Source organism: Mustela erminea, chromosome 19, assembly GCF_009829155.1.
Source record: "Mustela erminea isolate mMusErm1 chromosome 19, mMusErm1.Pri, whole genome shotgun sequence".
NCBI classification, from domain to species: Eukaryota; Metazoa; Chordata; class Mammalia; order Carnivora; family Mustelidae; genus Mustela; species Mustela erminea.
The window spans coordinates 47152121-47166908 of NC_045632.1; the positions used below are offsets into that span (position 1 = coordinate 47152121).

Here is a 14788-nt window from a genome sequence, read left to right on the forward strand (position 1 = left end):
GAGAGATCACAAGTAGGCAGAGAGGCAGGCAGAGAGAGAGGGGGAAGCAGGCTCCCCTCTGAGCAGAAAGCCTGACGTGGGGCTCAATCCCAGGACCCTGAGATCATGACCCAGGCCAAAGGCAGAGGCTCAACCCATTGAAACACCCAGGTGCCCCCAAAATTATGTTTTCAAAAATGAAGCCAATAGGGAAATGATGTTTGATTTGAATGAAATTATATGTATCATATAAAATTATGTTTGCTGTAATTTGAAATTATGTTTGATATAATTTGAAAACCAAACTATTTATTTTGATACTCTAATTTTATTTTATAGATTTTTCTTAGAAATGTGATAAACTTGGGGTGCCTGGGTGGCTCAGTCATTAATGGTCTGCCTTCAGCTCGGGTAATGATCCCAGGGTCCTAGGATTGAGCCCCACACTGGGCTCCCTACCAAGCAGGGAGCATTTCCCTCTCCCACTCCCCCTGCTTGTGTTCCCTCTCTCGCTGTGTCTCTGTCAAATAAATAAATAAAATCCTTTTTAAAAAGAGAGAGAGAGGGGCGCCTGGGTGGCTCAGTGGGTTAATGCCTCTGCCTTCAGCTCAGGTCATGATCTCGGGGTCCTGGGATCGAGCCCCGCATCGGGTTCTCTGCTCAGTGGGGAGCCTGCTTCCTTTTCTCTCTCTGCCTGCCTCTCTGCCTACTTGGATCTCTGTCTGTCAAATAAACAAATAAAATCTTTAAAAAAATAAAAAGAGAGAGAGAAATGTGATAAACTTCAAAAAACTCATAGAGATCATAGTTTTTGTGAATGTTTATGAAATGAGGTATTTGCAGCTTATAAAAGACAAACAGGATGAACTTGATGGCTTCCTAAAAGAATTTGAACAATGGCTTTTTAAGTGAAGGCAGAATCTTGGGGCACCTGGGTGGCTCAGTCGGTTGAGCATCTTCCTTCAGCTCGGTCATGATCTTGGGGTCCTAGGATCAAGCCTTACGTCCCCTGAGCAGGGAGTCTGGTTCTCTCTCTCTCAAATAAAATCTTAAAAAAAAAAAGTGAAGGCAGAATCTTAATTTCAGCATGTGAGAGGTCTCTTGAAATCCTATCAGATTAATTCCATTGGCCTCAGATACATTCCTGTAAAGTGGAAACAACAGACCATTGACAAGTCATACTGGTTTTTTGAAGCTTTTGGGAGATAGCGGATGGAATGCTCTGAAGCTGATGAATTCCTCTTAATTTGATGACATTCTTATTGGACGCATTAAAAGCAGACTGATACAGAACTTAAAATACCTCAAAGATTACGAAAATAGGTTAGAAGATAAAAAGTAATAGGAGATTACACAAAATTAGAGTATTCTGAATACAGATAATAAAACTAAATGGAATTTAGGAGCAGTATGTTAAAGAAAATGTTCTATACTGAATCATAAACCCACTAACAAGTCATCTCCTGAGCAGTGTTTAATTACACAGGCGTAGTCCAAATCTTCTGTTTCTTTTGGACTGCTTTTTCAGAATCTAATGTAGCTCTGGGTGCCCAGTAAGAGGCTGGCTGAAATAGGAATGCTACATTATTATTTACAAATTAGATCTAAGCAGGGAGTAGTATAAAAGTAAAGCATGAGATTTGGACAGGAGAACATTTTTAAAATGTTAATTTGTTAATTTTAAAATGTTAAATTGTTAAGTTAAAAAAAAACAAATTATTAAACATATATAACATTTTTTACTTTGAAAAATATAGTTTACTGCATTAAAAAAGACAAGAAAGAATACCCTCCACCAGACTGTTACGAGAGATTATCTCTGGTACTAGGATTAAAAGATTTTTTTTCTGTTTATCTCTACTTTTCAGTTTTTTTTCAATGAGTATGTATTACTATTATAGTAGGAAAGAAAACAATTTGAATTTACTGAACTTATTCGAAAGTATCTATGAATTTTCTAGCAATAGAAATTATTTATGATACATGGAAAGGGCAGGAGATAAATTTTATGTAAAACAAATATGCAAATGAAAATTCTGCATATGCATCTCATTTAGCAGAAATAGTAATTTCAGATTGGTGGTATTATTGTTTTATTTATTTTATAAACTTCCTCTTCACATTATAGGACTTTATTTTTATAATTTTTTAATTAATTATAAACAGAACAGTTTGTAATAATTTAGGTAAAGATGTTAGGCTGTCTGAAGATACTTTGCTTGCTGTGTAAAAGCTTTGTTTAGGCCCGCAGAACAGTGAGTCACTCACATCATAGTCCCTGGCACGTTGGGGCGTGCAGAGCAAGCCCTCCTGAGATGTCTACTGAAGGTGGATTATGTGACGCACAGCTAGCTGTAGAGACTTAGCCCTGAAAGGAATCTTAGCGATGATTTAGTACAACTTGTTCATTTCATTGCTGAGGATGCCCGCTGACATTAGATTGTGTGGTATTTTGCAGCTAGTTAGCAAAAGCCAAGCTAGTCCCATGGTAATCCACTCACCACAGGCCAGCGCGGATTCAGCCTCTTCCCTATAAGTCAGATAACAGAAAGATGTTCATACCCACCAGATCCAAGAGCTGTAAGAGAAGCAAGGGAAGCTTCCGGCCTTGGAACCCAGTGAGAGACAGATGAGGCTGAGATCTGGGGAGCAGTCACCCTTTGCTGGCGTCTGGCTGTTTCATTCTGAGCAGCTCTCTGGCAGCGGACCAGGCCGCCGCCGTCACACTGGCTTGGTGGCTGCCCCCTGTGAATGCAGTGTGCTATGTGGTTGTTTCTTTTTCAGCAAACTAAATAAATTGGAGCAGTTGGAAGAACTTAACCTAAGTGGCAACAAGCTTAAAACCATTCCCACGACCATAGCCAACTGCAAAAGGCTTCACACCCTTGTGGCGCACTCCAACAACATCAGTATTTTCCCAGAGATACTGCAGTTGCCTCAGATCCAGGTACTTTTCTGTGACGGAGCGGTGTCCTGCTGGGGAAACGGCAGGTCACTCTCTTCTCGTAGAGGAGAAGAAAGTGGCAGTTTGGGATCACAACAAATTTAATCGATTCCTGGGAAGAAATTATTTCCTTTGAGGGTATGGTAGGGGACTTTTAGGGATCTAAGAATTCACTGTCTGTGATGTATTTTCTCTTGATTTCCCCATTTTCCTCTCAGTTTGTAGACCTAAGTTGCAATGACTTGACAGAAATCCTGATTCCCGAGGCTCTGCCTGCTACTTTACAAGACCTTGACCTGACTGGAAATACAAATCTGGTTCTGGAACACAAGACGCTGGACACATTTAGGTAGGAAAAATTTTGAAACTGAATCCACATGTGCTTTTAATTCCGTCAGCCATGCCGGTGATCTCCTGTAGAGGTCTGTAGGGATCTTGATTCATTAAAGGAAATAAAATGAATTAGGCCATAGAGCCCCTCTGTTCTTTTACTTAATTCAGTTATGCATAGATATTCTATCCAGTAGACAGCCCATTTATATCGGAATTCAGCGTCATGGGTACTGCTCAGCCACACGCTGAATATCTGTACATAGACATTTTAGGTTTGGATTACACTGCATTACATCATCTAAGAGGTGATGCAACCTCACTCATTGTACCAAGCCTTCATTGTATCAGAATATTTAAGTAGACAGTTGGCTAAGGCTTGGAAATCTTTGGATGTGCTTGGTTTTTCATTGAAATGAACAGTACCAATTGCCACAAAATTTGGCCCCTATATCTTCTTCCAACCCTTTTTCTTTCTCCTCCTCCTTAGCCCGTGGGTCAGCACACTACTTTCCTCGTTCTCTCTGGAGATGAGTCTTGTCTGTCAGCAAATGATTTTATAAAAACACGTGTTCTTTGGGGATAGTTTTTGTGAAACACAGACGCCTGTGTGGTCTCATCTTCCCTTCGTGCACTTTCCACAGCCATATCACCACCTTGAAAATTGACCAGAAACCTTTGCCAACCACTGATGCTACACTTACATCAACCTTCTGGAGCCATGGACTGGCTGAGATGGCAGGGCAGAGAAATAAGTGAGTATCTTGGCCATGGGGAAAAATTAAAAAGGCAGCCCCTGACATCTGATCTGGGGCTGAAAGCTGGGCCAAGTTGATTCCTGTGGGACATAAACACATCCTAGAATGCCAGCAGGAGAGAAGATCCCTCTGAGAGCACGGTGCAGTGAGACAAAACCAAGATGAACGCACAGTCCACAAAATACTAAACATCCCCTCTCACGGCTAAAACGGTGATTGCTACTTTCTCCTCACGCTAATCTTTCCGTATAGATCAGATTCACTGAGATACCCAGCCGTAGAACGACCCCACTTTCCGACAGCACCTAATCTTGGTTCACTTCATCAGCCCTTTCCCAAAATGACCCAACGAAAGCCCAAACCCTCTTGTGGCTTTTTTCTAGTACGCCCTTATCTGTTCACCCCAGAGTTCCGTGGTGGGCATTGTCCCTTGCTGTGAGGTGTAAGAAGCCTAGTTTGCTCCGCTGTAGTTGTGCTCCTGGGGGTCTCTGGCTGAAGGATGTTGACCACACTGGTTCTTAATCACTACTAAAGGAAAACGTTGACTCTTCCCAGCCTTTGGCAGCACCGCAAAGCGAGTATGTACTGCCCATGAGTGTGGCTGAATTCCCCCATTTCTTAGGACATCAGCTCTTTCAGGTGCTACTAATTACCTCATACTTTTTTCACATGTAGATTAGAATTTGCTACTGTTTTTTCCACCCGCAGTTCATACTTTTCAAAGAAGGCTACCTGGAGAAGATTCCTTTTTACCATAACTTGCTTTGATGGTTGTTTTTCTCCTGTTTGTATTACAGGCTGTGTGTCTCTGCCCTGGCTGTGGATAACTTTGCAGAGGGGGTGGGCGCGGTATACGGCATGTTTGACGGGGACCGGAACGAGGAGCTCCCTCGCCTGCTCCAGTGTACCATGGCGGACGTGCTTTTGGAAGAAGTGCAGCAGTCAACAAATGACACGGTGTTCATGGCTAACACCTTCTTGGTATCTCACAGGTAAGCAGGTGGGTTGAATAATCCCTAACTCGGTTCTACTTTTGGAATGTAAATCTCACTAAGCCAGAAGGGCAGGGTCTAAATTTATAGGTACAGGATCAAGATCTCACTTTGATCCTTCTGCTACGACTGTTCTCTGGACCAGCGTGGAGAAATGTGGGGCCTTTGGTCCTTTATTTATTTATTTAGAGATTTTTTTATTTGAGAGAAAGAGTACGAGCATGGGGAGGGGCAGAGAGAGATGAAGAAGCAGACTCCCTCCTGAGTGTGGAGCCACACACAACGTGGGGTTCCATCCCTGGGCTGTGAGATCACAACCTGACCTGAGGCTGATGCTTTTCTGACTGAGCCACCCAGGAGCCTGAGGACATTGGTCCTTTGAAGAGCCTGGGGAGCCATTTGTTTTCCCTGTTGAACCCAGAGGCTGCTGAGGATCTGGAAAATCCAGAAATCGTGTGTAGAAGATTGATTGTGTATAAGTGCATTTATACATTGGGTGGTGTGTAAGCTTTTGTAAGATTCTTCACAGACTTTTTTTTCTTTTTGTAGTGACCTACAAAAAGTTAATAAGCACTGATCAGATTTGTGTGTTTAGAATACTTCTTATTGGGGATTTACCAGTTAATCAGCCACTTAAGGGCAAAAACTATATAACCAAACTATTGAAAATCTCTTAGTAGCTAATATAGCCTCATGTACATTAGGTGGGCTGTGGAAAGGCCGTGCACAAATGAAAGGTTATAACCTTGTATCATCCAGGTTGAGACGGAATAGCCTGGAGCCCAAGCTGGTATTACCTCTCATTATAACACAAAGCAAAGATGTTGGGAAAGGAGTTTATTTTTCAGTAATGGACTTGAGCTAGGAACTTGGCAAAAGAAAGAGTTTGGGAAAGAGAACTCGGTTTATGAAGCACCCCCAAGAGCCAGGCAGAAGACCAGTCTATCTTTCTCCTACCATATCTTTAACTTTCCAAACAAGCCAAAGAAATGGGTATTTGCTCAGAAAAATTTCTCAGAGAAATATCTTGCTATGGATCTGTAGTGAGCAAATGGCAAAGCTGGAGTTTGCAACTGGATCTTTCTCAAAGTATCTGCTCTGTGCTTAGCATCGTGTGCCAGGGGATGGTGCGAGGGGATGGATGCCATGTGTACAGGACATAGCGGAGGGAGAGTGTTGTGGTCCTTCTTTGGAGGACCTCACAGCCTAAGTGAGTGGTTCTCAAAGTGGTGTGCTAGGAGCAGCACCCTCAGCACCACTAGGAACTTGTTAAAACAGCAGATTACTGGGCCAGCCCCTTGCCCACTGCATCAGAAACTCTGGGGCGGGAGCCCAGTCATCTGTTCTAATGAGCCCGCCGCCAGGTGACTTCTGATGGGCTGAAGTTGAAAGTGACCGAATGAGGGGCGCCTGGGTGGCTCAGTGGGTTAAGCCGCTGCCTTCGGCTCAGGTCATGATCTCAGGGTCCTGGGATCGAGTCCCGCATCGGGCTCTCTGCTCAGCAGGGAGCCTGCTTCCCTCTCTCTCTCTGCCTGCCTCTCCATCTACTTGTGATTTCTCTCTGTCAAATAAATACATAAAATCTTTGGGGGGGAAAAAAAAGTGACCGAATGAAAAAACAGTCTATGACCAGACACAAGCAGAAGCTGTAGACAAAGATGTAGCTTCACCAGCTCCCCCACCCTCAACCTGTTTGTAAAATCTCTTTTCTCAGTCAGCTGTGCGTGGAAGTTGTGTCCTGTAGCTAAGAGTCTGCCTTCAGGTGAACACCGGGCAGCTGGCTCTTAGTCATGCGGCAGAGAAACGTGGAACACGTGGACACAAAGGACTGCTTCTTACTTTGACAACTTCATTTTCTTTCATTCTTTTTTTTTTTTTTCTCCTCAATAGGAAATTGGGAATGGCTGGCCAGAAGCTGGGCTCCTCCGCTCTCCTTTGTTACATCCGCCCCGACACTGCCGACCCAACAAGTAGTTTCAGCCTGACTGTAGCCAACGTTGGCACGTGCCAAGCGGTCCTGTGCCGCAGTGGGAAGCCAGTGCCCCTCTCGAAAGTCTTCAGCCTGGAGCAGGACCCGGAGGAGGCTCAAAGGGTGAAGGACCAGAAAGCCATCATAACAGAGGTGAATCTCACTCTCTACCAGTTGCTTCTGCTTCCCAAATCTACTGAACGCTGTTCTGCATACAGGCAGTGAAGGTCCATTTTCTTCCCATCAAGTCTGGTAAATTGTATCCAATCCAGATAATAGTACTAGAAGATCTAATGAATAGTTAATGACTAACAAAAAGAAAAGGCAAATTAGAAATGAAAAATCCTAATTTGTGATCCTTCAGCTGATAGCTAGCACATAAACTGAATGCAGATGTCTCCCTTGGTTAATTTCCAACTCCTCTGGTTTGTTATTCCAAATAGAAGAAGAAAAAATTCTGCGGTTTGACATCACTGTTCTGAAGTGCAAAGTCTTAAGATATTTTTACTGTTTATATTGTGTCCAGCTTAGTGTGCTCTGGGTGGTTTGGTTTTGCTTTTTAATAATGAAGCATCAGTATCTCTACTGTTTTATAGTTGTCTCCTTTTCTAGTAATTAGCATCACATTTTTGCTTTCAAAGAGACTTTAGTAATTGCATGAGAACACTGTTTACTGCAAAAGTGGAATTCTGCTCAGATGCTTTGCCCATTTTTAATTGTTTCTTTGTTGTTAAGTTTTGAGAGTTCTTTGTGTATTTTGGGGTACAAGTCCTTATCAGCATGTGTTTTGCACATACTTTCTCCCAGTCTGTGTCTGTCTTTTCAGTCTTTTTTTTTTTTTTTTTAATTTACTTGACATAGGCAGAGATCACAAGTAGGCAGAGCAGCAGGCAGAGAGAGAGGAGAAAGCAGGCTCCCCGCTGAGCAGAGCCCAATGTAGGGCTCCATCGCAGGACCCTGAGATCATCACCTGAGTGAAGGCAGAGGCTTTCCCACTGAGCCACCCAGGCGCTCCTCTTTTCACTCTTTTTTTTTTTTTTTTAAAAGATTTTACTCATTTATTTGACAGAGAGAGATCACAAGTAGAGAGGCAGGCAGAGAGAGAGGAGGAAGCAGGCTCCCCGCTGAGCAGAGAGCCCGATGCGGGGCTCGATCCCAGGACCCTGAGATCATGACCTGAGCCGAAGGCAGCGGCTTAACCCACTGAGCCACCCAGGCGCCCCCTCTTTTCACTCTTTTAATGGTGGTGTTTGCAAAAGCAGAAGTTTTAGTACGAATTTTTTTTAATTTTAAAAAATTTTTTTCTTAAGTAGGCTCCACACCCAATGTGGAGCTTGAACTCATGACCCTAAGGTCAAGAGTCAAATGCTCTACTGACTGAGCCAACCAGGCACATCCCAAGAAGTTTTTAGTTGAGAATGAAGTCCTACTTACCTTTTTTTCTTCCATGGGTTCATGCTTCTGGTGTTTACAAATTCATTGCCAAACTCAAGGTCACCTAGATTTTCTTCTGTGTTATCTTCTAGAAGTTTCATGTTTTAATCTAGGTGGGTCTGGTTTTAGTTAATTTCTATGACAGATGTAAGCTCAGTGTCTAGAGTCCTTTCTGCTTTTTGCATGCGGATGCCCAGCTGTTGTGGCCGTATTCATTGACCAGAAAGTCCTTTCTCCATTGAAGTGCCTTTACTCCTTCGGCAGCGATCAACGGACCATATTTGTGTGGGTCCATTTCTGGGCTGTCTGTTCTGTCAGAATTCTGTGTAAGGATTACCCAGAGGAGATTCCACCCGAGGAACACAAAAACATAAAAATGGCCATTACAGTGTGCGTTGATATTAAGGAGATTCTGGTAGACCAAGGCATTAGTCTCAGGAAGGTCTTTCAGTCAAAACAAAGGAAAGATAAAAGATAACTTTGTGTTTGAATAATCTCTTTTCCCAGGATTTAGATAATGTTTTGGTTTTTCTTGGGGCGCCAGAGGCAGGCAGGAATTATTTTTAAACCACAGGCATTTATTGTTTGCTAAGCACTTGACTCTTGTTTTATTTACTTTTCACAATAATCCCCATGAAAGAAGTGCTTTTATTTCCATTTTACAGATGAGGAAAATAAAATGTAGAGTTTGTGACAGATTCTGGTAAATGAGACAGCCAAGATTTTTACCCAGAGAATGACCACAGCTCTGAAACAAATATATTGATGACTTTTTAGAGGTTTTGTTTGATTTTATCTTAAAAATAAATCAGTACAAAGTATTTGGCAGATGACCATTCCCAACCAGCAAAAGAGGATTATTCTTTTTCCTCTAAGTTTAGAATTCTATCCATTGTGACTTGATCTGCTGCTATTCATTCCGGGTATAGCCCTTACAGATGAGGTAAATTATGCCATGGAATTCAGACTTGACTTTTCTAGGCTAAATAGCTTTAGAGGTCATTTAATGCTTGCACTACAAAGATTCTCCTAGCTGTTTAATATCTAACTCAATCTTTTCTGTCCCAGCTGTGTCTTTAATGTGAAACCATTTTTAGTGACCCACCTCTGTGAGGATACTGGTGATGGAGGGTTAATACCAGCCCTGCTTATTGTTTTCCTGACAGATGTTTCTCTGTTTAAGGACATGCTGAGGCCTGTACTTCTATGAGAGCCAGTATCTTTTGAGATGGAGGTGCTAAATTTTTCGCCACTTAATTTTAATTGGTTTTAACTCCAGTCCTGTGAACTATTTGGTATAATAATCACATGATACTTTGTCCTTTAAGAATTCTGTACATTCATTTTTGTAAGTCCACTTAAATTATAGAGATCTGAGGAAAAACCATACCTGTCTGTTCTCTTTTACTGTAGAGCACTAGGCATTGTGATCTAGAAAGATAAGAAATTGTGTATCGTCGTTGCTTGTTACTCAGAATTTTGCATTCTGCTTGTCTCCTAGGACAACAAAGTGAACGGGGTAACCTGCTGTACCCGGATGCTGGGCTGTACATACCTCTACCCTTGGATCCTCCCTAAACCCCACATATCTGCCACTCCACTTACCATTCAAGATGAGTTGCTGATTCTGGGAAACAAAGCATTATGGGAACACCTGTCATACACAGAAGCTGTCGACGCAGTACGCCATGTACAGGACCCATTAGCAGCTGCCAAGAAGTTGTGCACGTTAGCCCAGAGCTATGGTTGTCAGGACAATGTGGGGGCAATGGTGGTTTATTTGAACATTGGAGAGGAAGGGTGCACATGTGAAATGAATGGGCTCACTCTCCCAGGTCCTGTGGGATTTGCTTCAACCACTGTCCTCAAGGACCCCCCCAAGCCAACCACTCCTTCCTCCAGCAGTGGCATTGCCTCTGAGTTCGGCAGCGAGATGTCCACCTCAGAGGTGAGCAGCGAGGTGGGGTCCACCGCTTCTGACGAACACAACACTGTCGGGCTGGATGCTGGCTTGCTTCCAAGGCCGGAGAGGCGCTGCAGCCTCCACCCAACACCCACCTCCGCGCTCTTTCAGCGCCAGCCTTCTTGTGCGACTTTCTCAAGTAACCAGTCTGACAATGGCCTGGACAGTGATGACGACCAGCCTGTCGAAGGTGTCATAACAAATGGCAGCAAAGTAGAAGTCGAAGTAGATATCCACTGCTGTCGGGGAAGGGATCTCGAGAACTCTCCCACTCTGAGAGAGAATTCTCCTACCCCGTGTCCTGAGGAACATGCTAGAGGATCGTTTTTTGGGATCCGAAGACAGAACAGTGTGAATAGTGGCATACTTGTGCCAGGGAGCAAGGACAGGATGGAGTTACAGAAGTCCCCCTCCACTTCCTGTCTGTATGGAAAGAAACTCTCGAATGGCTCTATCGTGCCCCTAGAAGATAGCCTGAACCTCATTGAAGTGGCCACAGAAGCACCCAAGAAGAAGACTGGCTACTTCGCTGCTCCGACTCAGCTGGAGCCGGAGGATCAGTTTGTTGTACCTCGTGACCTGGAGGAAGAAGTCAAAGAGCAAATGAAGCAACACCAGGAAAGCAGACCCGAGCCTGAGCCCCACGAAGAGGATCGGACCGAGCTCCCGGAGGAGTTTGACACGGCCCTGTAACCCTCCCCCGGGAGCCGGAGCTTTGGGCAAGGCTGCGCCGTGTCAGGGTAGGGATCCTACCGGAGGCATGGTGCTTTTGCTTTCCTAAATCGTAGCCGAGGGGGTAGAACTTGGAGCCAAACGTGGTAAGAGCTATCAGGGTCCTGCTCCGGGATAAGCTAATAAACACCATCAGTGTTAAGTTTCACATTTAACCTGCATTGGAATTCCCAGAGTTACTGGGAAGAAAGCCAATGTGGTTCTGTATCAGTCCTACCACCTGCCATTAACCCTTTCTCTCCTAGGATAATTTGAGAATTTGCCTGCCTGGGCAGGAAAGGGACTTTTTCTGTGGAGGAAATAACTGAAGATTGATTCTCTTTACTAATTGCTGCTGATGGATCTCTGTGACAGAGAAATCACCTTATATCTCAGCCTAACTGATGGGATGTGATGTGACTAGTCACATGGCTTTTCATTCTTCTCTACGAGAATACAGCCTTTCGAAATGATGTTTATTGGAAATGTAGAACCAATCAAACCGATAATTTATGTATGTAATGTAATGAGAGCACTTTTCATTGACTGTGAACTTTTTATTTTTGAATCTGCACTCGAGCCAATCTTCTTAGAGGCAGCCCGGCACCTTTGTCTGTAGACAGAATGATCATCAGGTGTTGGAGCATTCTGTGAGGGTACCAGGAAGGGCCCTGGGCAGTCTTCGAACTGTTGGAGGGCAGGCTGGGAAAGCTCCTGGGAAACTTGGGGGAGTAGGATCTTCGGGGATGAAGATCGGGAAGGAAAGAGAATTAAGGCTGCTTCCCCGTCAGTCAGAAAAAGAGATCTAATTCCTTGACACGTGTTGACACCTGCCAGGAATTGCCCAGGAGATCACAAGAGAAGTATTTGGGGACTGGCCTCTTCCCACGACGTGTGATGGAGTTGGCAGCCAGCCTCCTCACATGTAGGGCCAAGGCCGATGCTGCTTGCCTCCAGGTAACCTTGAGTGTAGCAGCTGACTCTACACAGACTGAGGCTGAATGAGAGCAGACGGGTGGACGGAGCTCATGGGTTAGACATGGTCCCTCTCTCACTCTAGAGCAGAGGGATTGTTTCCTAAAGTGTCAGAAATGAGTTCACATCTTTAATGTTGAACAGAGTACGCTTCTGAAAACTGCTTGTCCACCTCACGTGGTTTCGGAGTACGAGGCTCAATTAATAGGAGGAGGAAGGAGGACTTAATTAGAAAAATCCTAAGCTTACAGAAAACCTGGTTTACTGTATTTTTGCACATTCCACATAACCCTAGCAAATAGCAGTTCCTTCCATATTTCTGTTCTATTGCCTTTTCCATTAGAAGACTTACTTAGGAAACTAATTCCTACTTATTCCTATAAAATTTTGACATTGCTTGATTTCACCCGATGGGGAATGTGCTTTGAATTTTTAGAATACTTTAACAATTAAAAAGATAATAGTGCGGAACCATGAATTTGCTTTATGAGAAACAAAATGTTAAAGATAGGGTTGAGATATATATAGATCTGGTTGTCCATCTATTTATATCTTTGAGGGAGTTTTTGAAGTTTTTGTTAAAGCAATAGTAGAAAACCAGATGACCTGTCCACAAATGGTTATGTGTCCTCATCTTCTCAGAGGCCCCACATCCGTGTGTGTGTGTGTGTGTGTATGTGAGAGAGTGGGGTTCACTCTTGGGGGGTTCCATACCACGCCAGTGGCTTTCTGAAATTCAACCCCTCAAGAATCCGAGTTTTAGTCCCCATATTGTCAGAAAAACTTGACTTCTCTGTATCAAACTACTGGTCAGCTACTAAAAAGTTTCAGAACTCAGGTCTTAATTTGATGTAGGGAAAATTCATGCAAAGTTTAGATGCTATTAGAAAAGGGGGAATGAATTGTGTGTTGCTGCCCTATTTTTATATGGGGAAATGGTGCGGGGGGAGATGAAGGAGAAATGAAAATGAAGAAAAAGCCCAAAATAATAGTGATGGGTGACGTGAAACGTCTTGCTACCCGGACAGCAGAATCTTTGAGTTATAAAACACTGATGCTGTCTCTCTGCAGAAGAAAGTTACTTTGGGAATATACCACTTTCATAGTATAGCTTCTTAAAAATAGTTCTTTATCTCTGTGAACCCTTTTCTTATCTTTGTTTCCCACCCTACTTATTGGAACCACCATGAAACCCAGTTCTGAAATGACTTTACCCAAAGTAAATGTATTTACTTTTTCATCAGAAGAACTCTAAAATTTCATATGTTCTTTTTACATGGTAGATTCATTTTCAGGAAACACTAGGTTGCATTGAAAACCTTTCATACAGGCTTTCATATCATTAGTACCAAACTACTCTTTTCTGTGACTTCCTTTCATTCATTTCCCTCTATAATTGCTCTGTATTAAAATAGAGGGTAAGAAGGCCATAGTCCGTTACCAAAAATTGATTACAGAATTCTTGACCTATGAGGTCATTTATCGTCGTGTGATCTGATTAGGTTGTCACATGGTGAAATCCAGGAATCTGTCTCCAGGTGAATGTAATCTACTGCCCAGGACTTTACCCAGAGGATGTTTTCCCCAGGTGGGCAGAGTACCACTGATCTCTAGCCCGGAGATTCTGGCCTCTGGGTGATTCTCAGGTCTCTGTGTGTACCTCCCATTTAATAGAGAACTGTAAGAGGATTTGTGAAAGGGTATCACTCCTGCTTCTGGGAGCAGTTCAGGAGTCCCGTGGAAGAAAGAAAAATCCATGAGTCTTGGCAGCCATGGTATTCTTATTTTTATCCTAATGGGTTGGAAATTCATTTTTTGAACATTTGAATGCCACTATGTCATTACGAGTCTACTGTAGAGTCATTGAGTTGGCACTACTCATGCAAGTGAGGGCGTTATTATACTACTGTAGAGTGTCTGTGTGCAATAAGCTGATGAATTCATTCCTTGGTGTACGGAAGAGCCAACACAAGAGCTTGGTAATCACTGGGTGCTATTACAGTTGTTTGTAGCGAGTGCTATTTTCCGGGAGACAGAGCTGGTTAGGCGTATCTACTGAATCTCAAACGTTGCTCTTCTTCCCACGTAGACCTTCAGCAAAAGCAGGTACTTGGAAGCCACAGGCTCACCTTCTCTATCTACTCAATAATTATTAATGAAGAGACCTCCATAAGGGAGCATTTGGCTGTTACCGATAAATGTACCAATTATTAAATAATTAGCCTCCAAGCCATTCAGTGATGCCTGCAGCATCACTAGAGAACTGTGTCGCGTCACTTTTTACTTCCCTCCGGGCGGGGCCTTTTCAGACTCCCCCAGTCATGGAGGCGAGTTCATCTTTCTCTCCAGTTAGTGTCTTTTGCCCCGGAGTTGGGCAAGCACTTCCTAGATTGAGAAAAGCAGCTACAATAAATCCTGCTATTTCCTTCATTTGGTGATCATTCAGTCACACAGAAGCTCCTTGTATTCTGAATTTCACGCACTTCTCCCAGATGCTCTAGGGTTTTCTCTCACTGTTGCCAGTGGATGTCATCCAGACAGTGAGTTCATATCTTATGGTTTTGTGCAATCATTTGTTGTATTGTAGTCCTAAGACTCATTATAGTGTATTTTTGATATTTTTGAAATGTGTTAAATTTTTTAATTCAATAATATGAGCCAGAGCATGTTGCAGCAAATCTATTGTTTGTAAAAAATAACAATAACAGTAATAATAAATAAAATAAAATGGAA

The 14788-nt window shown here is 43.1% G+C and overlaps 1 protein-coding gene across 3 annotated transcripts in view; it reads left to right on the forward strand.

The window, feature by feature from the left end:
- Positions 1-14788, forward strand: part of PHLPP2 (PH domain and leucine rich repeat protein phosphatase 2) — a 75301-nt gene extending 60513 nt beyond the window's left edge. For all 3 annotated transcript variants that reach the window (XM_032324375.1, XM_032324377.1, XM_032324376.1), the window contains 6 exons: positions 2764-2926; positions 3142-3272; positions 3898-4008; positions 4809-5003; positions 6894-7125; positions 9908-14788. In XM_032324375.1, coding sequence (XP_032180266.1) covers positions 2764-2926; positions 3142-3272; positions 3898-4008; positions 4809-5003; positions 6894-7125; positions 9908-11062 — 1987 coding nt within the window. In that variant the 3' untranslated portion in view covers positions 11063-14788. The remainder of the gene's footprint in view (positions 1-2763; positions 2927-3141; positions 3273-3897; positions 4009-4808; positions 5004-6893; positions 7126-9907) is intronic.